This window comes from Gnatocerus cornutus, chromosome 1 (assembly GCF_029298725.1).
Source record: "Gnatocerus cornutus isolate USDA-ARS CGAHR chromosome 1, icGnaCorn1.1, whole genome shotgun sequence".
Classification (NCBI taxonomy): Eukaryota; Metazoa; Arthropoda; class Insecta; order Coleoptera; family Tenebrionidae; genus Gnatocerus; species Gnatocerus cornutus.
In genome coordinates, this window is record NC_142233.1 from 31,102,825 (window position 1) to 31,125,813 (window position 22,989).

Genomic DNA, 22,989 nt, shown 5'->3' on the forward strand with positions numbered 1-22,989 from the left:
GTAGCTTCATTGTGCATTTCCCCCAGCGGAATTTAATATCATCAATCAATTAGAACTGATTTGGAAAATTAGGACCGGCGCATCCACCATTTTTAGACTTTATTTTTATCTTAATTATCGTTTAATTGGTGTTGGAAAGTAGAGAAACGTGAATTTGTGCCCGCCGTCCTCTACGTAATAAATAGCTAATTCGATCATTTTGTTCCAGAGCGACAGCCTAGCAGAGTCTGAACCGGCACCTAAGGACATGACAGCTGTCAATGCGGTAAGTTTCCTGATTAATATCCTCAAGAGAACGCTCCCTCTAGCGACAAGAAGTTTGATTCAGTGACACTTGCACATGTGCATCCCCGATAATTTCCGTTCGCAAGTTGACATTCGCGTTTCTTTTTCCCTCGTAATTTATCGTCGTGTTTTGGAATCAGCACACGAGCAAAGCAGGACCGTATAAAAATTTATGGCCGAGACTAGTTTCTGAGCGACTGCATTTCGAGTAGTCCACGGTGGATTCTCGAATCAATCTTTTAAACTTTCCCTTAATAGGACTTCTCGGTTTCTGCTTCTAAAATATATAAAAGAACCCTGTTTGTTGGCTCGAATAAAAATCGGGAAATCTGACTCCGATCATAAATCACAATCCTTCGCACGATATTTTCTTTCCACGTTCGACAAGAGGTTGACCGCCGATCCAACTTGCATTGTTTCTTTCCAAATAAAGTGGGGTGATTTGTCGATGCCGACAAGATCGAAGAGTGGAGGCTGAGGGTCGTTCTTATATTTCTTTCTCTGACCAACATTCGCTTTCAAAACGGGCTATTATTAAAGAAAGTTGAATTGCGGTGCAGACTATTATTATTTTTATCAATTTGTTTGTGCTGGGAAATTTACTCGGATCTCGAGGGCCTCGTTTCTCATCTATGATATATTCGACTGTTCTGGAAACTGCAACGTTAAAGAGAAAATGCAATTTTTGCCTAAAGTCACGTCTTTGTTATTTCTCCAACTCCGTCACAAAATTACCCAGCGATTATTAATATAACCGAAAACTTCCCCAAAGTTATGAAATTCAAATATTTGGGGTATTTTTTGCTAAAACCACTTCGAGTTATATTCAGCCCGGCGACTTTCATGTTTGTGAAAATAGTCTGCTAGTTTTGAGGATTTATTTAAAACCAACAGAGAAACCTCGTTGTTTCAGCGTGCATCAAATACAAAAGAAGACACTTGCGCACAGAAATGAAAGAATAATCCTGTCTGGGGTTTGACTTTTTTCTGGGATTTGGCACGTGAATGCTGGGAAGTGACTTTTTAGGATTGTAATATTTCGAAAAGTGGACGTAAGGCCCTTTTCTTTGGTGAAACATTTCCCGCTTGCATAATAAACCCTCGTGAGTTTTTCCTCCAAAAGAAAAATACTCGTCCTGCAATAAACTCTCTCATTTCCGGTAGCTCGCTCTTCAGCTTGTAGCTCCGGCACTTCCGGTCGTGCGAACAATAGGGCAACTTTTTGACACAGCAGTTTAAATGGTTGCCTGAACACTGTGCGCGTATCCCCGTCACCGTGGACATTTAGCTGTTGGCGCCCCTTAAGAATATATTACGCTAAAGGATACCTTGAAGCACTCCATTATTTTCGTCGTAATCGCCGGCCTTAATTTAAAGTTCTAAAATAGAATAACGACCGAAACAATTTCCCAACTTTTTCGGCTTTTATGGAGTTAATTTAGACACTTTATGTGTGTATAAAATTTTACGTCTAAATTCAGCAGCAACGGGAGGGATATACACACGCCTTTAATGTCCCTCATTTACATGTCAGAATTAAGATGCTTCACGTTTGTATATTTTGCGGTGGTATAAACATAAAAATATGACGACTATAGCCGGAACTTGGCGGATTATTAAATATTTAACGTTATCGTTGTTGTTTCAGCAAGGGGCGAGTTATCGCTTCTACGTTTCGGCTTTTTAGGGCCGCGTAGACAATAACGGGAAATGCTAACTTAGTACCGGAAGTGGCGTTAACGTTAAAATTTCACGAAGACGCGGTGAGACAGTATTTTTAAAAAAAGTGAAATATACGGCTTATATATTTTTTACGCTGCTTTACGACCTGAGAGAATCCTAAGTGCTGTGGGGTCTACTAGGCCTAAATTGGAACGGTCAAGGAGAAGGAAGTGTATTTTTTGTCCACCACCCATGAAATTGAATACGAGTGGGTTTAAATGAGACGCTTGAAAAATTTTGAAACTTTTAGAAAAAGCGTCTCTAGTCAGTTATTTCTTGGAACCTTCCCAATTTTTGATTTTGAATTTTGCATGGTTTCTTATTTTTTTATCAAGTATGTACTACCTAGATTCTTAAAATTTAATTTTTTTCAAATTTTTTTTTTTAAGTACATAATTCGTTATTAAATTTTAGCAAATATGTTTGTTTTTACATTTTTTTTCATAAAATTGTTTTTTAAAAAATTATAAATCTAGTCAGTAGCATAGTCTTTCATTGTAAAAAAAAGAGTTTCAATATTTCAAACGCATTTTTTACTTGTAAATGAGAATCTTCAAAATCTAACTCGCTTCGAGTTGCAATTTTTATAATTTTTTAAAATTTTTGTTCAAAATCTGATTTTGATCTGATTTAGATCTATTTTTTAAGATATTCTTCTTCTTACACTTAGAAATTAGTTTTCTGGCACAATTCTTCTAGTGGGATATCGTCAGAATCACTTACCAAAACCAGATTTTCGAAATAAAATCCTTAACATTAAAGCTCCATATGACGGATACGATTTTTATACAACCCAGAAGATCAATTTTGGACATCTTGTTTCAAGTTTCATGGTTATCTAACGCTTTTGATAAAATTCTAGATTTATGGTGGCATTTAAAGCTATTAATCAGCTTCAGAAGTTTCAAGAGAGTACTACAATAACAGATTCTACAACAAATTTTGAGAAAATTTTCGAGTTATGGAAGTTTACTCATTGTAAGTTGGCAAAATTTAATTCGATTTAAAGATATTTTTGAGTAATAGAATTTTGAGTTATAGAGATGAAATCTCATGTAAATTTTAAGGAAAACGCAAGGGAATAAATTAATTTTTAAGTTGTAGAAAAAATCGAGTAATAGAAGTTTGAGTTGTAAAATTTTGACTGTATTTACACTCTTTAAATATTAAAAAATGTTTTGTATCCTTTGGATGCTTCAGACTAGTAAACTTTTTTAAATTTTACTCGCTTACAGCAGTTATAATTAATTTCTAGGTAATTAAATGATACTGTTAAAAGTATCATTTCATTGAATGTGCGTAACAAAACACGGACAAAACAAAAGAAACGGAGCACTGCTTTTCTTGTCTAACTTTGTCATTAACTTTTGTTTATTGGATGGAAAAGACAAAAAATGCGACCAATTACAAAATTTCAACTTTTTATCTTTTTACACGGTTTCGAAATTTTGAATATGGGAAAAGTAAAATATGAAGGTAGTTTTCAAATATGTAATTGTAATCAATTAGATCTTTCGATGAATGCCTCAGAGAATTACAATTATATTAATTTTTATATTTCAGAATTTTCGCATCTTTACAATTGTTTTGATTGTAGTTTAGATGCTATACTTTCCTATTTTTTTTTAAATTTCATATGTTTACAATCTTCAAAATCTGTCCGATTTGTGGATTTTTTGAATTATTTGGATTTCAAGTAGCACAGATTCTGTAGATGCTCCAGTTTTTCGAGATATTTTTACATTCAGTGGCTCAAAATTGCGTTGACGCAGTGGCTAAAGTAGCATCAGTTTGATTGGGATTGCTAAGGCGCAACTCTGATTTGCAATGCCACAAGTCAACATGAAATCGGGCCCTCAGATTGCTTAAATTTCATTGTTTAGATTTCATATTTACTTTTACCTTTTTAGGTTTAACGTATAAAAAAATAGGAATTTTAAAAAATCAAATTTAAATGGGAAATAAAATTGTGAACCAAATTCTGAATTTAAAGCGCACGTATGTTTTAAAAGGGTCTGCAATCTTCATATTTTTTTTCATTGTTTAGATTCGCTAGCTATTGTAATGTTAACTTTACAAGCACAATATGCAATTTTTTCTAAATATTTGTGATAAATAATGCGATAATTGAAGTAATTTTGTCACTAATTGTAATTTTTATGAATGTAATTAGTGTAATAATGATAGAATTAAAACATAAAGTACATCTCACATAAGTTTAGGGTACATTACAATAATTTAATGTTTTGTTAGAAAATAATTCAAAAGTCAAGAAAACAGTAAAGTTTTCTAAATAAAGTTGATTAAAGAAGTTTAATTTGTAGGTGCTCCACTACTGAAATCGGTCTTCGGGCAAAGTCTTCAGAGTTCCTTTTGATTTATCCTTCTTTTGACAAAAAATTCATTGACCACTGAACAATCGTTTGAAAAGTCATTTTATTCCCCAACAGAATTCCCAAAACCCGCCCTAATTGTCGAGTTAGAATTTCCTCTTTGAAACTGATCGTATACGTTACCTCTTTTTGGTTGCGAATTGTCAGTGTATTTTCCTCGTCCAAATCGCCTCTTCCTTTTAATCCCCGGGATTGATTTTATAATGGGACAATCCGAGTTTGTTGTTTTCATTGAAACCTTCACTAAACACAACGAATAGCTAGATTATCCGTGTTTACAGCCTTGAAACGGCGTGTTAATTGTGATAGGTGAGTCTCTTCCAGAACGTAATTGTATCGCATCGGTGGCATCAAATATCAAAGAGCGGATTATACAAGTAAAGAACACACCTTTGTTGTGGCAATATCGAACGTCACGATTATGCAATATTCAACAGTTCGAAAGATGGAGCAAAGTGGCAACTGTGGAATTATCAGCTGTCTCGAGGACTTTTGAGTAACACTCTAAGGATGATTGAGTGTTCCAACGAGCACTTGATTGTTTGCAAAGGACTAAGCAAATGTTACGTCAACAGCCGTTCTATAATCGATTGCGGCTGCAGAACGTGAAAATATTGTCTTTTGTGAAAAACGGACGCTTTCGTGTGGGATGCTTGATGGAAAAGGAAGCACTCCTTGAGCGTACACCGGCTCAAGTAATTTGTCTTCGTCGTCTGCGATTCAGACGAGGATTAACTTTGATTTACACCGGTTTACGTCGGAGGGTGTTTTTCGACGATCGGGAAAAGTGTTTGCATGTACGATGCAGGTTAATTAATTCTAATCAGATGCCGGTGCAACAGAACACTGATTGAATTTGAGATTATCGAACGAGGAATGGAGAGTCCCCGTGTTTACATGGTGCACAGAACGTACATGTGAATATGCAAATTTAATTGCTCGGGATGGGGCAGGCGACATGGACCCACCTGAAGGACGGCGATTTTGAATTAGGCGCGGGTTAAACAATTTTCCGCCATCAATTCAAGTCCGACGCTTTTTCGGAAGCTCAGTTTGACAGATTCCTCGCTTCTTTTTTCCCCTCAACCGCAATTACTCACTTCCCCCGACAAAAACTGCGTTTTTCATCGCGTCTATTGTACTAATTGCGAATTTGTTTTTTAACTGAGGCCCACGTAAAACGCTCACAGCGAATTATTAGCAATCTCCCCCCGGAATATATAATGTAATACGTAGACGAGTGCTGTTAAAAATAACGAGCTTTTTGCTGGAGAGCCCGAGCGATGAAAGAGCTAGTTTAATATAAAATATATGAGAGAACAATGCCGGTGGAACGAAGGGTGGATTGAGCTTTATCAGTCCGTAATATCGGAGGTTCTTTTTAAAATTTATGTGTTCATACATGTAGTGCATTATTCAATTTCCAAACAAAAGCGCGCCGCCTGATGGGGTCGCTCATTTTTAATAAATGTGTAAATCAACATCGATTTAATTACGTCGAAGATACACATTATTTAGAATTATGGGATAAAGTCGACCGAGCTTTCGATGCGAGTGGATGACAAGGGCACGAAACACCAATAAAAAAGGGGATCATTTGACACCTTCGGCTCTTATCGCGGCCACGAGGGCACGAAACGACGTCATCTCGGGGGAAATACACAATCCTGGAACCACAGACGAGGGCTCGGGAGCAATGTTAACATGATCCAGATTTTAGAATTTGAGAAAGGGAGCTTTTAGTTAGGTGTGAATGCGAGTTTGCTGCGACAAATATTCCGCAGGTTGTATGTGGTGAGTTGGATTTCACATTTGTGATTTCATCAAATCTACGAACTTGTGAAGTGCATTATTAAATGCATATTCGAATCTAGATCTACAGAAATCAAAGAATCTAAAGTTCACGATAATAGCTTTCAAAAAGTAACCGGAAATTTCGAAAAAACTCGAAAATCAAATCGGTCCTGTTTTTTACTTTGAGAACAGTTATAAATGACTAAAAATAGTATATTATGAAACGCGTTTCATATTGAACATTTTGCCGCACGCACGTTTTTAAGACACGACGAGCGCAGCGAGGAGTGTCATAAAGTAGTAAGTGCGGCAAAAGGCATTATGAACAAGTATCATACGCTATTTTTTCTATTTCGCCTTATTTTAAACGAAAAAACTTGATTTCGAAATCTAGGGAATTTTTGTGTAGTTGGCATTTGCACAATTTTCGGAAGAAAAATCGAAGTAGCCAAATCCAATTTCAGTCAGTTTGACACGTGTGACGTTTTGAGGTTAAGGGAGCGCAAGGGAGCCAAGAGAGTGAAGATGTTGATCATGATCATGATGGTTCTCTTGCTTCCAAAGAGTTTTTCTCTTTTGAATTATTAACCCAAGTACAACAAGAAATAATAGTGAATTGATCGATTTATTATGGTTTATCAAAACCAAAATCTAAATTGTCAACGTTGACGGCAGGTTGACGGTTTGTCTGCTGCAAACCTAAGAAAAATATAAGTTCCTGGAAATATTGGCACGGGATTGGTCCATTACGATACCGAAATACGCTCAAATGCGTATCGAGATATCTTCATTATGAACGCGAAATAGAAAAAAAAATATTATAGAGCAAAAATATTTTGGTAATTTTATAATAACGAATAACGAACTTTTGACGTGTTTTGGTAAATTCCATACATTTTTATTTAGAGATCCTCCCTTTCTTCACAGTAAAATGGAGAATTTGATTGAAATCGGATTAAAAACCTAAAAAAGTTCACTCATTGGCTCGCATTGCCTTTATCAGAATTGTTTTTATAACAAAAAATTGCACCAAACAACTCACTCGCTCGAAACTTTTCATTCATTGGCTGGACGTCCAAAACTGTTGTTTATTGGATAAATTTTTAGCTAATTAAGTGATGCGGCAAAAACTATTATTTCATTGGATTCATTGGATGGGCGTACCAAAAAACGGGTGAAACAAAAGAAATCGTGCACTGCATTTGTCGCGTAACTTTGTCATTGGCTTTTGTTTATTGTATGGAAAAGACAAAAAATTTGACCAATTACAAAATTACAGGATTTTTTGACATGACCAACAAATTGCGGGGTACTTTTTATTGTTATCACAATTTTCTGCAGGCAAATGTTTACGTAAATGATTATAAACTAGACAGATAAAATAAAATATGAAAATTTAAACCAAAAAGGAAGCAAGTTAACTGAATGTTTTTTTTAATATATTGTGGTTTTAATGTAACGAGTGTTATAAACCTCTCTTTAGCCACGAGTACATTTAGGCACTAGCGGAGCGAGTGTTTAAAGTACGAGTGTTCAGAGTAGTTTAAAAACGTGTTACATACTATATTTTTTCTACGACTTCAAATTGCTACGATAATAAATATTGAAACTAAAATATAAAGTACTAACTTTATTGAAATTACAGTTAAAGGTTTATTTTATTATCTTGCATTTTGAATGCCAAAAACAATTCAATTTCAACCTAACTGTCAATTTCATCCGTGGTTCACTTCAACTCGTGACTAAAATGACGGCGCTAACTTCAGCCCGCGACTAAAGCGCCACTTTAGTCACGGGTGAAGCGATGTGTTAAAATGTCACTTAGCATCACTAAGATGACATCTTAAAACGGCATTTTAAATACGTCGTAGAAAAAAAATTGAATCAAGAGGACCGTACAAATCTTATAAATTTGAGGAAACGAAAGAATAAAAAGAAAGATCTTCAGAGGAAAGAGTCTCATTCATCAAAAAAAAAAAAATTGAAAAACTGAACATAAGGAAATCTAGAGGTGCGAAAAATGTTGAAAAAAGTTTAAAAAAATGTGCAAAAATCTAAAAAATTTCAATCTACTAAATCAAACAATCGAAAGAATTTCCAAAATCTATGTATAGAAGAAATTGAGCCTAGTATTAGAGGCTCTAAGAGTTCGAAAACTAAGAAACATTCAAAAATTTTAAAGCAAACACAATCGGCACTATTTTAAATATGTAGCTGAATATTCTGAAAAATCTGAAACTGAAAAACTGAAATATTTTAAAAAATTAAAAGAATAAAGATGTAAAAGCAGAAACGGAATTAATCGTTGTATCTGTAGGATTAAAGCGTCGGATATGACGAATAAGTAAGTAGGTACATACCATAATATAAAAAAAACAAAATAAAACAAATATTTGAATAATCTTCAAATATGAGAAAAGTTCGATGTTTTCGTATTATTTAACATAATCTCATCACTTTTGTTAGAAACTGAAATCTAATTTACATTTGTAAAAATGGTGGTTGCGCCAGTTTGAAATTCGCCAAATTTTGGATTTCTCTGAAATAAACTGTAAGTTGTGAGAACAATAAAAAGATAGCGGCAACCTCGAATACAAAAGTGTAAACAGTATAAACGACTGATTAACATGTAATTACGTCACCAGCCGGCCGAAGTCCATTTTATTTTCGTCGCAGGAAAAAGGCGATCACAGTCGTCTCCCGAGAGATTTTTATGACATTTCTGACTTATTATTTTTCGGTGAAGTGGTAACAATCACTGTTGCTGACCACAGCATCAAAGTCTGTATTTTCCCGGAAACTTTGGATCACCACTTGGAACGTTGTCGCTGTTGTTTATAAACTTATCCTCGGACTGAACGTGCTCGTGAGATGCTAGTCGAGGCGGGCGATTTAAAATTCCTGCTGTGACCTCTAAGGTCGGTTGAAAAAATCCGCGTGTTGTCATCCTCGTCCAAATATTTATTCACCCTTGTTCCGGGATCGCGTTTACCTAGTTTTTGTGGCGGCGACGACCCACTTTCGCAATTATTCCCCATAAATCAGAAGGCGGCGTGGAGGAAGACCGAGCGAGCCATAGAAAGAGAACTCGACTATAGTTTTGGAGCGGAAGCAATACAATTAAGGCGTACGACCCCAGTTATCTACCCTTTATATAAGAGAGCCTAAGGGTGTCTTATCTCTGTAGCGCCTATTTACAATACAAGATAATGTAACGTGGAGGAGATAGCGAAGATGGACGCTGACGCAACTGAAATTCGGCGTCGTTTTTCAGGACAATCTCTGATTATCCTCTTTGTGTTTGCTGTTTTCTACTCGGATGACAGATCAAACGCACCTGGGGCTCTGCAGCCCAAATTAACATTGCCGAACGGGTAGGCTCTTGGGGATTTACGTCACTGGACTCACCTCCACTTATGATTTAGAGCTTTGTGAATTTTATGTGCGAATTGACTCGGAGGGGAGATTTAAATTTTAGGGTGGAGGATAATTTGTCTCACGGATTGCCAGCAGTAAACATTTGTTCTTATCTGCCTAAATAAGCCAGACAGACGATATGTTGTGCCATAATTCTTCTTAAGTTCCGCCTTACTGTATTTCCTCTCACAAAGGAGAGGATGTACATACATAGATTACAGGTGTGCAATAAATTACCCCGTTTGTAATAGAAATTTGAGACGACGAGGAAGAATAAGCGGAGATTTGTCTTATCAAATGATACGTGATGCTTGACAGCTTGTCGCTCCGATTAGATTTAAAAATAAAACGAGACACATAAATGAAAGAGTCCATTTACCAGCTCGCCTTTATCTTCATTCTGCTTGATGTTATTAGTGCATTCTGTTGGAAAGTTCGCGCTTAATAGCCTATTTTATACAAAAAAGACGACTTTCAAAGAAGAAGATAACAGTTAATGCTGGCTTGGGAGTTGAAAGTGATACACTTACCTTTGCTCGAAAAATTAGAACCCCATTTAACCTGTAGCAATGTTATTTAACCCAACAAAACCCTTGCTTGCAATAGTTTCAACTATTTCAATGTAATTTTCTCCTGTTTTTAAGATTGTTTTCGAATAATGAATCCTTTTATCGCCCTCCTGCGTCCATCGAATTCGGCAGCGTTAATTCCCGTCCGCAGGATTTATTTTCGACGAAGAAAATTTGATTACCGTTGCGATTTATGCGGCACAGGTCCGGTCGGTCATTATTTCCAGTTCATTAGGGGCACGGGGGTGGGCGCCTGCGCCCCCGAATCAGCGCACACGTCATGTCAGCGTTTCTCTCATTATCCCTTTTCTGTTGTATAACCTGCTGCAGGAAGCCTAATCTCGCTCCAAGCATTTGTCTTCATTTAGAAGCAGAGATGAGCTTGCCGTTTTTATTATATCTTCAATTAAACCTGTATTCCAGTCGTAACTTTAAAATAATTTGTAATGTTTGCGGTGTTTCGACCAGCTAATTGCCCGGAGTTTTATTTCCGTGTTGGATAAAAAACCTCCGTTTTATTACAGAGGTTGTAAAAGAAAAAAGTCGCTTCTCCGTTCTTGCATTCACCTTTCATGTTACACGTTATTTCCAGTTAGTTTCGCCGTAATTTTTAAAAACGGAGCTTTTGCGGTAAACGCGTCCGATTCAGCGAGGAAAAGGGGGAAAAGACGAGATTAAAACGAGACTTACATAAAGTAATTTATCTCGAAGCCGGCTTAGGCACAAATGGACCCGCGCAACCAAGGAAATGTGAAACATGAAAGAAAGACCGGATAAATGGAGTTAAGAGTGGAAATCTATTTCATTTTTGCTAAAGGGATAACCGGAATCTTCCGGAGTATGCGCTTGATGTCGGGAAATCTGCAAGGAGACAACGGAAACAAACAGCGATGCAGATACAGCTTTCACGCCGCAGGAATTGTCATCGATGTAAATTATTTCTATTAAATTTTATCCCTCTTGTTTCGAAAATAAATATTGATGCCCACTCCTGTTTTGTTTCTCTGAAATGCAAATCAACCTCCCCAGAAGTATACGTGAATCATTTAAATAATTGATTCGAATAGCTCTGGCGCTGATTCAAATTAAAATCCACAAAATTTCGTTATTTGAGACGAGCGTCTCAAAGTAAACGGAAATTCATATTTCAGTTTCGACGCAATCAAAACTACGCAACATTGACGTGATATTAATTATCTCGTCTAGAAGTTATTTGAATAGATGAGTTCCCTTTCATGCTTTTTCGCTCTATGCCTTCGTTAAATTCCATTTGGACTGTATCGATCAACATCTCTGGTATAAATTTCTCACTAGACTTAACCGATTCTAATCTGCCTCGGTCGCACCGTCTGAATAGCAATTGCTCTTAGTTCTCCGTCCGTGAATACTTAACTGATTTTCTCTAGCAGGGAATTTCATATTTCACCAACCCCTTTTTCTGTCTAACGCATCGCCGCCCATTGAGCCGAACCAGTAACAACCTCTCCCAAAGGATCTGAAACTTTTACTTATTTACTTTTATGTCGGAAATGTCCCCGCTTCTCTTCCGGATGAATACATACGAGGCCGTCATCTATCAAGAGAGGAAATTGTTTTTGGGACAGTCGTTGGCGGATTTTCCCAATTATCGCAGTGATATCGACGCATTTTAGAGCTTTGTTAAGTCAGCATTGCAATATCAGTTATAATCGGCAATCAGTGCAAATATTATGAATGCGATGAAATGGGAAATAATTTACGGGTCGTCTGATTTAAATTTGAACTTTGTTAATTGGTTGCCGTGGTGACGCGGCGGAATGGGGCTTAATTAAAAAGTTTAATTTGCATTTTTATATTTTTAACCTCGCGGATATTGAAGGGATTTTCGAGGAAAGGAAACGTGGCGGGGATGGGATCATTGTTGAGAAAATCGAACGATCTCATTTTAATTGAAAGTTATCAATCATCGCTCCACTTTAAATTTCGCGGTGAATTTGAATATTCATAGTTTTTACATGCCATTCGGGAAATTTCGCCTGCGTCGGCATTCCTCCTCATGTCTAAGCAGCAATAATTAATAAGTTGTCGAGCAAACTTGCAGCAAATATCTCTTCAATTACCGTTCTTACATAGTGTGTAATCACAAACTGCTCTTAAGAGTTGCCGCCTACGCATTTAAGAGCTTCCGAATAATACATGAGCTTGGTTAATACAAGCTTTAAGCAGCTTTAAGGGAGGACTGCATTAGGATGGTGGGAGAGAACAGCTGTGCCTCCTATAAACATTGCCCTCTGTAGTTACCTAACTCGTGTACTTAGTTATTTGCATAATGCTTTGGGCCTTTTTAATTGTTTTTCCCTTTTTCGTCTCAGCGCACTGAATTATGTTCACATTTCGTCTAATTAACAGCGGAGGGAAAATGACTTCGTCAGCGCGATCTCGGATTTTTTCTCGCTGATAAGTGGACGCTTACCTTTAGCTTCTCTCTTATAAATCCGGCTCGAGATGTCGAAGAAGCCGCGGAATAACCTTAGTGAGATTTCAATTCCCAAACGGAGTGGGATTCTCGAATCCTGTGGGGTGTGAAAAGAGTCAAATGTGAACGTCAACCCTTATATACCACATTCCACGCTAAACGAGCTCATGTGCAAATAACCGCTTCCATGGTAAGATAAATGGGGAATTTTGGACTGTCTGTCAAGTTGTAAGATATAATTTTGACGGTTAAATTTGGCGGATGCGCCGGGCGAAATTTTTCAGTGTGATCCTGTGTTACAAAGCAATCAAAATCCGGATTTTTTACCTATTAACAGCGAAACCTTGACACAAAACTGACACAATGCGAAAACCAATCCATTTATACTTCCATTTCCACTAGTCTTCTATTTTCCTTTTTCCACCCAGAAGCTCTCCTCGAATGTGACAATTTATGAGCTTTTAACTTGTTTGGTTCTCTTCCGGCTCCTTCCAACTTTTCCCGTTTCACTTGCTATTAATCGCCGAATTAATTTAATTTAATTGAGCTTGTATCACAACGTCCTTTCCGCCGGTAAAATACGCTTTTCGTTCAATGGAGAGGAAAAAAGCGGATGGATTTCTTTAATTTGATTAGTAATACATTTAGAGAGGTCTCTCGGATCGATCCCGAAAAAATATAACGTTCCATTTATTTTTCCCATTAAAAGAAAACAAAGTTTCCTGCAGGGCGAGTAGCAACCAATCAACTGCTTAAGAAGCAGTTTACGATGTTGACCGACTACACCATTATTCCCATTTTCTTGGCCATCTGAGACCGGTCTTGCATCTGAGACCCAGGAAATCAGTTAGTTTTCCTGCTTCTAGATGCAGGAATCGATAGCTGTGCTTATCCGTTGTGATAGGGACACACATCAATGTCGCCTCGTTTTTTTCTTTCTAAAAACATTCGACGTTATGTAAACGAGATCTTCCCTTCACTGTATAAAACTTCTAATTCGTAGCAAGATTGGCAATCATCAACTTCATAGAGCCACCCCCGAATGAAAAAAAATATGCACTTTACATGCGATCCCCCCTTAGGTAAACCAACCCCAACGAAAGCTTTTATCGATACACATCTGAAAAAAGGTTTATTTGCATGAATATTTGCGGAGAAAGCCCGGAGCTGTTTTCGGAATGTTTTGCCGGATTTTTGCCCGGATCAGATCGGGTGGGCGATAGCCTGTTTGCCCAATTGTTATTAATTAAGAGGGTGCATTTTCGTGCTTGATCAGAAAACAAATTTCATTTCAAACAACTAAACATTCTCACTTTATCGTTGGTTACCAATGGGGCATATTTCTTCCCCCTTCCAATTGGCCGATATTTCCCCGTGAAATTTATGTGAAACGTGCAAACTGACAGGTCATGATGCATGCTGTACCGTTTTTAGTTTATACGTTGTACGAGAGCCCCATAAAGATTAGTTCTTCGGTCGGATCGTGCTGGTAGGTTTTATCTGTCGGACACGTGCATATTTCACAACTTTTCCGAATCACTCGAAAGGACCCGCACAAAAGACGCTCGTCCTCGTTTAGGACGCGACTCATCAAATATTTAAATTCTATGAATGGGGGCCCCACTAAAATGGCAGATCGTCGTACAATGCGGTTCTTGAAAACCTGTCTGCGATGATAAATTCATGGATAGACAGTGTAGATAGGCGCTCATCGTGATGTATTATGGAAAGCTGAGACCCAGATCCTCCGGGAGAATTACGCACGGATGTGAGCACTGGAACGAATGCTGATTATGGGACAGTGGGCTCTTTGGATTCGAATGGACCGATAGGATTTTATGCTAATCACGGCGAAGGATAAACGCGGATTTCGGACCGGAGGCCAAAGTGTCTAAAGTAAAATTTTCGGTTCTTTGCAACTTTTTCAGTTTGTTTGCATGTGTCAGCATCGTTGTCATCTTTCGGTAGCGAAAACAAACTAATTCCAGGATCGATCCCGCCGTGAAAAACATTCGCCACCGTTTTAACAAACTCCATCGTCTGCACCTTCAATTCCGTCGCCGCGTTATTATAAAACTTGGACGATAATTCACGCAAAGTCAGATTTTTATTCGCACATTCCTAGTAAATACGTTCGTTTTGGCGGCATTTCAAAAACACACCTCCAACGCCAAGCTTATGATAAAGAGGTGTTGTGACGGCGGTGCCGGAACGAAAAGTCGGAATGCAAATGTCTATTTTGGAAGCGGCATAATATCCATTGAAATGTTTGAAAGTCAAATTTATGGCGGCGACGCAAAAAATTTTAGCGGGAACAAATTATGGCGATCAATTATGATGTGAGGTGCCGCCATCTATGAACGATTCGCTAGAAAATCAATGCGAATTTACATATCGGATCCGAAATGATTTAATATGTCGTCATGTAATCAATTTAATTTTAATCAAATTCAAATTGGACTGGCGTACAATATCGACGGGGAAATGATTGAGTTTATCTTTTCGATGGTTTCACACGAGTTGTGTTTTCCCCTGCTTCTTTTTCATTATTCATCAAGCAAAGATCGGTTTACTCAACAAGTGTACTCCACCCTCTAATTAAAACAGAATTAATGCCAGGCGTGAATGGAATCTATGGCAACAGCTGTACTTTATACACACGCCAAATACACCAATCGATAAGATTTTCAGAGTGCTCAAACATCGATTATGCACACAAACCGAAATGCGCCGAGTTAATGCGTTTCCTATGAGTGCAAATCTCCATTCGACGTATTATCGTAATACGCTTCTAACGGGATTTTACAGCGAACATTAAGAGCAGAATTTAAATAATGCAAGACACTGCTCCGGCTTTGAAAAAAGAATCAAAGAGGAGAGTGCATTCGATTTTCTTATTTCGCAAACTGCGTCTCCGGAATTAAACCTGCGCTTTGAGCTTTGCATTACATTTAATTTACTTTGACACAATGAAAAAATTACCCTTCACTTCTGTTATTGTGTCAGTAAACATTTCTTTCAAACTGGCACCGCTTCCCGTTGTTCCTTTGCATTTTTTCCTAGCCCTGTCGCTTCCGCCCTCACGTAAAGTGGCTTCCGGTTAGTAAACAACGTAATTTTTACATTAGACCACGCAACGTTTATTAGATCGTTCCCAACATTGACGTGGACATTATTATGTCAAACGGTCCTGGCCCGGTTCCAAAACAACCTCTGGAAAAAGGAGAGCACGCCTAAATTGATTTTGCACGCCTGCCACTGTTTTTGTAATGCAATTTTACACTATTAGGATATTTGTTTAAAAATAATACAACACGTTAATGTAGTTGGCACGCCAACAAAAGCCAAACGAAATAAACTCAGATAATATTTATGAGAAACAGATTTCTACTTTATCCCAACTATTTTCGGTATTGTCCCATTCATTTCCGACGCCTCTGTATATCTCCTTTATGTCGGTTTTTCGAGCAGAAAAAATCATTTCGTTCGTTCATGGTCTGTGAAATTAAGGGAGGGATGTATCGCGAATTATTAAGTTTTATTGTAAATTGTCAATTATGGGAAAATTTCCTTTCTTTTGGGGGAAACTGTAATAAGCCATCAAAAGGGGATGTATGGAGGAGGGCGCCGCGAGGCTTCTTTAATTTATGTTTTAGAAAAGTTATCGAAGGATCGGGGCGGCACCGGATTAATTAACGAGACTTTTCAAACAAATATTTTATTTTTAAATCTCAAAAAGAGAATTTTTGGTCTTTTGAAACATCCTCTGTCAACTCGTAGTTTGCGAATTAGAAGTTCGCCGACGCGCAAATCTAACTTGTAGCAAACTGTCATGATTGCTGTGGTTTTTCAAATGTGTAAATAAGTGTCTCGTGTAAACAGTTCCAACTGGGGAAATAAACTAAGCTTTCCACGTCGTTTCTCTAGTCTTGTATGACGCTGCGCGAAAAAAATATGAGGTTAAACTTGCGCCAGTTATAGGGTTGTAAACATGCTAGTTCCGCAATAAAAAGCATACAACTCTCGAAATAGTTTGGAAACGTTTCCAATTTACGGCAAAATCGGTAAAAATTCGCTACTCCAAGCATCGCCTCGCAACGCAGCAAACCATAAATCATTGGTAACACAGTAAATTCCGCTTTTGCTCGGTTAAAGCTGTAGACACTTCTTGTTATCCGTAGTAAATTCGTTTAGAATGTAATGTTTGATTGCGCGTAGTGACGTTTTAATGCGGCTTCACATTCAACTTAGAGGCGGAGTTCAGCAACTTTGTTCAACGCTAATCACTACCTACCGCAAGTCAACCGAGTGGACTTATGCTAAACCGCCCTTTTCGAGTTTAACAGGCGTCGAGGAGAGACTGACGAATTTCTCACTGACGATGATGCTGACGGAGGAAGTTTGAGCTTGTACGAGCACGTGCCGACGATAAAGCACATCATGAATACGAAGCTCGTACAACGTGCAACCGCCAAATGCAAATTAAACACGAGGTGCTAAAGATTGGCGAAAAGACGATCACTTTTCAACTGTTATTATCGCGTTTTAATTCTCATTTCTTGTTTCAGGTGAGTGCCCGAATGTAGAGGCGCCTTCGGTAAGCACGACCCCAGTTATCTCACTCCTGATATGAAATTTATTTACGAACAAGCCCAAAACAAAGTCGTAACAACGAATGTAGGTTAGAAGGCTCGAGGCGTGAATAAACGACATCCTTCTTACACTTGCTTTGATTAAACGGGACGAAACAACTTCTGCCGTTTAAAAAAACCTATACTGACTAATCCCATGATTTTTCTACTGTTTGTGCGCTTAGGCCAAATTCAATTCTTCCCTAGTTGGAGGGATTATGGGGGCCGATTCTGTTTTTCTTATATTTAGACAGGAAATCGTGATGAGGGTTTAGAAATTGGACGAAACGTCAGCGCTTGTAGAGCTGTTCTTATTAAGGCGCAATGCAGTTTAGTTAAAACGACGCCATTACTGTAATTAAATGTTAATCTTTCACTACAGGGACTGTTTTTGTTATTTTTAAAATTACGTGCGGATGTTACGTTCCGGGTTGTAAAATCCGGTCGTTATTGCGTCCGCCTCGACGTTACACGTGCTGAGCTTTCGGTGCAAACAAATTACATAATGGGGCAAATTTTCTGTAACTGATGATGACGAGGTTATAATAGAGGGAGCAAAATGGAGAAAAAACAGGCGGTAAAGAAGCAACAAAGTGGTTTGCGCTGAATTTATCGCAGACTCATTTCATGAGTATTTTAATATAGCAAGAAGCATCATTCAAAAACTAGTTCCCTGAAAGGTGCCCTCGGCTCTTCAGACTCGCGCATTGGAAATTCGCAATATCCTTTAGATCTTGTATCTTACGTGTGTATCTGAATCGGGTCGTGTAATATAAATTCCATCGTGACAGTTAATTCCGACGAAATTAATTTTGTATCGCACAAACATCCAATTTATGAAATTTTTCCGGTTAAATAGACGCGTGATGGAAATTCAGCGTCGCTGAAAAAAGGAAGCACTCTGACGTTTAACTTCAGATTGACTGGTAATTTGTATAGTCTGATGGCGCGATTTTTCACCGAAGAAGATTAGTGTCCGTGATTAAAGAAGCACCCTCGTCTCCGGAATGAAAACTTGAAGAGTTATGGCCTATTATATTTTATTGACATAAAAGTACTTAAATTTCGAGGAGTCTCGACGAGATTTTACAAATATTGACGACGAAGACGCAATTAAAAAAACGATCGCCTCCTCAATATTCTATTGTCGTTCGACGTGTGTCATAAAAAGATTTTATTTTTACGGGAATCATAAAATGGAAAGAAACACATTTTAACTTATTTCGACCCTTATAAGATCAAGTTATGGAAGTTTTTTATTTTGGGAGCCTCACATGCATGGAATGGTAATATCTGCACGACGTGAATTTATTTAGTAAATTTTTCTTGGACAACATTCAAATGTTTTCCAATGGCGAAACGACAATTAACATGAGATTTGCAGTTGACGTGTAATGGTATGACTTTATTATGGCGTGCTAACTAAGACTTACTCATTGGAAGCTAAATTTTGTTTGTGACGCTGTCTGACGGCTGCAGGGAATATTTTTAGAATAAGAAAAGCGGTGCAACATGGAAAGTTCCAAGATTCTGTTAACGACACATTCAAAGCGCGACTTCACTCTTTTATTGTTGCCTCCATTTTTAGATGTATTCCCAACGTATTAATTATACATTATCCCCTTCTTTTTGAGTTGCGGATCCTTTACCTCTCAGTCTTAAGTAACGCACTTCTTTTCCCCTTGGAACTCGTTCGATCTTTTCCTTCCTGCGATCTGATCCTGTAACTACGTCACGTGGTGTTTGCATTAAAATTCCGATGTTATTCGGGTCGGTTACCGCAGGCGTGTAATTCAATGTTCGGTAATTTCCAGGCGAACAGAGACCACTTCTTCATAATGTCCATCCAATCCCTCCATATAAATATAAAATTATAGCGGTTGCCTACCTTTCGGACCCGAATTCATGTTTCAGGATGAGGGTTCTGTCTCGCTAAGGGTTCGAAATACACAGAATATTCTGATTTGAATTTAGTATTATTGTTAAACGGATAGGAAGAATCTCAGAGGGGACGTCGGCGGAGATAATTCCAGAAATGGCCGTTCTATGTGATTTAGCGTTCATATTTTACCGTTTCGATGAACACAAGGGAGCTAATAAAAAACGGAATTAATTAAGGCCCTTCGAAGACAACGGGAGCCTGTTATAAGCCCGAATTAATGTCTGATATATTAGCAGCATTAATATTTAAGGTAGTAACAGGTGCGTCTCGCTCGAGTAAATTGTCTTAAAGAGCAAAGTTTATAATTAGGTTGTTAGGTCGGAGATCGACCTTCGCCACCCTTCACTGTTCAAAGACACAATAATAATAAATTAGACTTGGGAGACGGCCAAAATACCAACCCGACATTACACCGATCGCGTTCGTCACACTTTTGCTTTCCTAAATGGGCAGATTTGATCTCGACAAAACAACGCGGGGGGAGACACCCCTGTTCTATTTTCGGGCTTTTTGGGTCAGGAGGACAACGGCCTACACGTGGAAGGGCTTCAGCAAAAAATGTTTTTTACTTGGGAATTTCCGGGAATTGGGGTGGAAAGCTTTGTAAAAAACGGACAATTTAATAAACCAGGGGCAAATTATGTAGTTATGAGAGTTTCTTTCAAAGCTTTCAATTCATTCTGTTGGGGCTGATGCATCAAAATTTTAATTCAAATTTTTAAATGTATAATAAGAACACTAGTGCACTTGAGAAGTTAAATGGCATTTCTACAATGGAATGGTCACCTGATTCCAAGTATAAAGCAGGTTTTGCTCCATCAAGTCCTTACTTAAAAATATTCTTGAAAAATGATGATGAAAATTCTACAGTAACATTTTTCTTTAATTTAAACAAAAAATTTCAGTAAATTTATACACTACCACGTTCTCAAAGATCCCAAAGTTTTGTTGTTGAAATTGAAGAAAAAAAATTAAGATTTTTTCCGTGGATTTTTTATGTTGTTTTAGATTCTTTCCAACGTTTTTAAGATTATTATTATCCATTTTGGATAAGAAATCAGATAATTTCAGATTTATGTGTTTCTCCAATTTTAAAAACAATTCCCCAAGCATATTGACTAAACTCGTAACCAGCAAACAAAAAGATAATCCTAAAATCAACAACCTCGGCATAATAACTGGAAAGCAAGTCCTTATCTCTCCGGATCCTATTACCTATAAAAATTCAAATAGCAATTATTATTCAAGCCGTCTCCTCGAGCTTCCGTTTCCCTCTTTATGCATCTGCAAGAAGCTAATATTAATCCAGTAAATAATCCCTCCTGAAGCTGATGTATTCGGATCACCTTGTTTATTTCCCCGAAATTAAACCCATAAATTGCATTAAACGACTCAATTCGCTTTTATGCACGTTCTTATTTACCCAAAAAGCTCGCGGAGCAATTCGTTAGTCCCTAATATTGAATAATTCGTGGCTCGTTACGCCCCCGATCAATTTTTTACGGGATAATTAAGCCCCACGCACTTGAATTATTACTCACTTTCGATGATGAATTGCACAAGATACGTGTAAGTTTAAAGAGCTAAAGGGCGAAAGCTCGCCAGTCTCGATTTGTTAAATTGAAAGTGCTATTCCCATCAGGACGTCGTGAATAATAAATAAATTTAATAGGCCATTACTGAAGTTTCAGGAATTGGAAGTGAGAATAATTAAAAGCTCCGTCCAATCAGCTGTTAAGAGGCGGATGGATATTAGCAATTAAAAACTTTTAATTTCGACTCTAACTGGGCCATCGTCAACTTTGTGCATTTCGAATGTGATAATCAACGTCCCTATATTTTTATTTAGTTCACTTTGATGAGAAATGTAATTTCCACGATCGTTATGAACTATTATTGTTGCCAGGGCGACGGGTTATGTTTGGGCGAAATGCAAAATTGTAATGAAAGTTTTTGAATTGTGTAATTATTGATTCATTTTTTGCTAGTCCGGTGCACAGTTGAAACGGAACCAAATTAAAAAGCTCAGTTGGGATAATTCGGTCTATAACAGTAAATATTTTCACCTATGAACGCGCAGTTATTGTACAGGCCGGTCAAAAATCGCCATAAATGTCAATCTGAAAGAAAAATCCCAGAACAAAGATCCATCTCCGTGAAATTATACAATTAGTTCGTCTATGCACGAGGACGGTAGTAATTCTCGATTGTCATCAGAACTCGGGAGTCATACAATCGAGCAATTGAATAGGCGGCTGCGAGACAATTGAAAAGCTGCAGTAACAGAGACGAAGTTGCCGTCGGTGGGCGGAAAGTGTAGCAATTTATACGTAAATGTGCACATAGCGTTTGTTTTAAACTTGAACAAAAGCACGGAGTTCGAGGAGCTTCCTTCTGCTGGATGGGGAGTTTTATGGTACTGGTCCGATGCATCCCGCTTGCCTGTGAACGCCCGGATTGTTCCGGAACTGCTGAAAACTTTAAAGCCGTTTTTAATGGAGTGTACAGGTGATTTACGTCCAAGAGATACAATGATACATGGGATTTGGACGCTCGTAAATCTTGAATCATAAGCGGACGTTTAAACTGTCGTGGATGGCACGGACGTGTGGAATTGGCATAATGAAGACATTTCGAGGCGGACGCGCTGTCCTGATGCTGGGGGACATAACTTGAATAGGTTATGACATGAAACTTTGTGCGACTATGTAATAGGGGCCAAATACGAGAATGGCGGCGTCACGTCACTCAAAAACTTCGAGTCAACATCCTCACCAGACACAAAATTTGCGACACATGACAGGATTTTGTATGAATCATATTACTGCGAAATATGCAAAAGGTTCACTGAATATCTTTAATTTTTCAAAAATGATATCTCGCCTTTAAAATTATGCAATTCAAGTTCTTCTGATCCTTCCAAAAGCTTCAAACTGCTAATTCTTTTTTTGATTTAATCCCTTTAGATCCTTCGGATACTTCAATTCTTGGGATTTTGTTCATTCGTTTCACTTTCTTAAAACCTTTTGGAATCGTTCAAATTTAAATTGTAATCGTTTGTATTGCTTAAATTAATCGAAATCCAATTTATTGTTTCGACAAAATTTGTACTGAAGCAGTACACAGTTCCGCGGAAGAGAATTTTATTCGAAAAAAATTGCTCATAAAAACGAAAACCAACAATGTGTTCTAGGGCACCCACTATTTCAAAAAAAGTCAAATTTTAAACTATCTTAAATTCGATTACTTTTATTTTAAAAAATTATGAAAATGTATGTATCAATATTTGAATTTTCCTTATTTTTGAAACTTTTGATGGCTTAGCCATTTAAAAATTCGATAATCAACAGTATGTTTGCTGTGAAAAGCATTTATGTAAAATACAACTTTTGAACCGTCAATTATATAACTCTACCAAATGGCAAAACTGTAGATCAAAAAACCTAATTTTAGAAATTGTTATGACGGAGCAAAAAATTTCGACACCCTTTGTTTAAATTCGGAATGTTTCTATAATTTCAGTACATCGGCTACGAAACTTGGAAAAGTTACTACCTATAAGTTATGTATTAATTTTAATAGATTACAAAAATCTAGGACGGAATACACAGACTTTGAAAATTTTATTTAAAAACGAAGCAAAAATTTCCGACATCTACCAATAAAAATTTGCTAATTTTATTGCTAAAGCATGAGTTTTAGGAAAACTACTACTTTTGAGCCGTGAATTAATTCTACCAAATTGCAAAATTGTTGACACAATATTTGCAAATTTCAATTT

At 37.5% G+C, this 22,989-nt stretch overlaps 1 protein-coding gene across 4 annotated transcripts in view; it reads left to right on the plus strand.

Annotated features, from left to right (window-relative positions):
* The window catches only part of LOC148181583 (uncharacterized), a 108,419-nt gene that overhangs the window by 32,057 nt on the left and 53,373 nt on the right, over positions 1-22,989 (plus strand). For all 4 annotated transcript variants that reach the window (XM_088050072.1, XM_088050069.1, XM_088050070.1 and 1 more), the window contains exon 2: positions 209-265. In XM_088050072.1, the coding sequence (XP_087906198.1) occupies positions 248-265 (18 nt within the window). In that variant the 5' untranslated portion in view covers positions 209-247. The remainder of the gene's footprint in view (positions 1-208; positions 266-22,989) is intronic.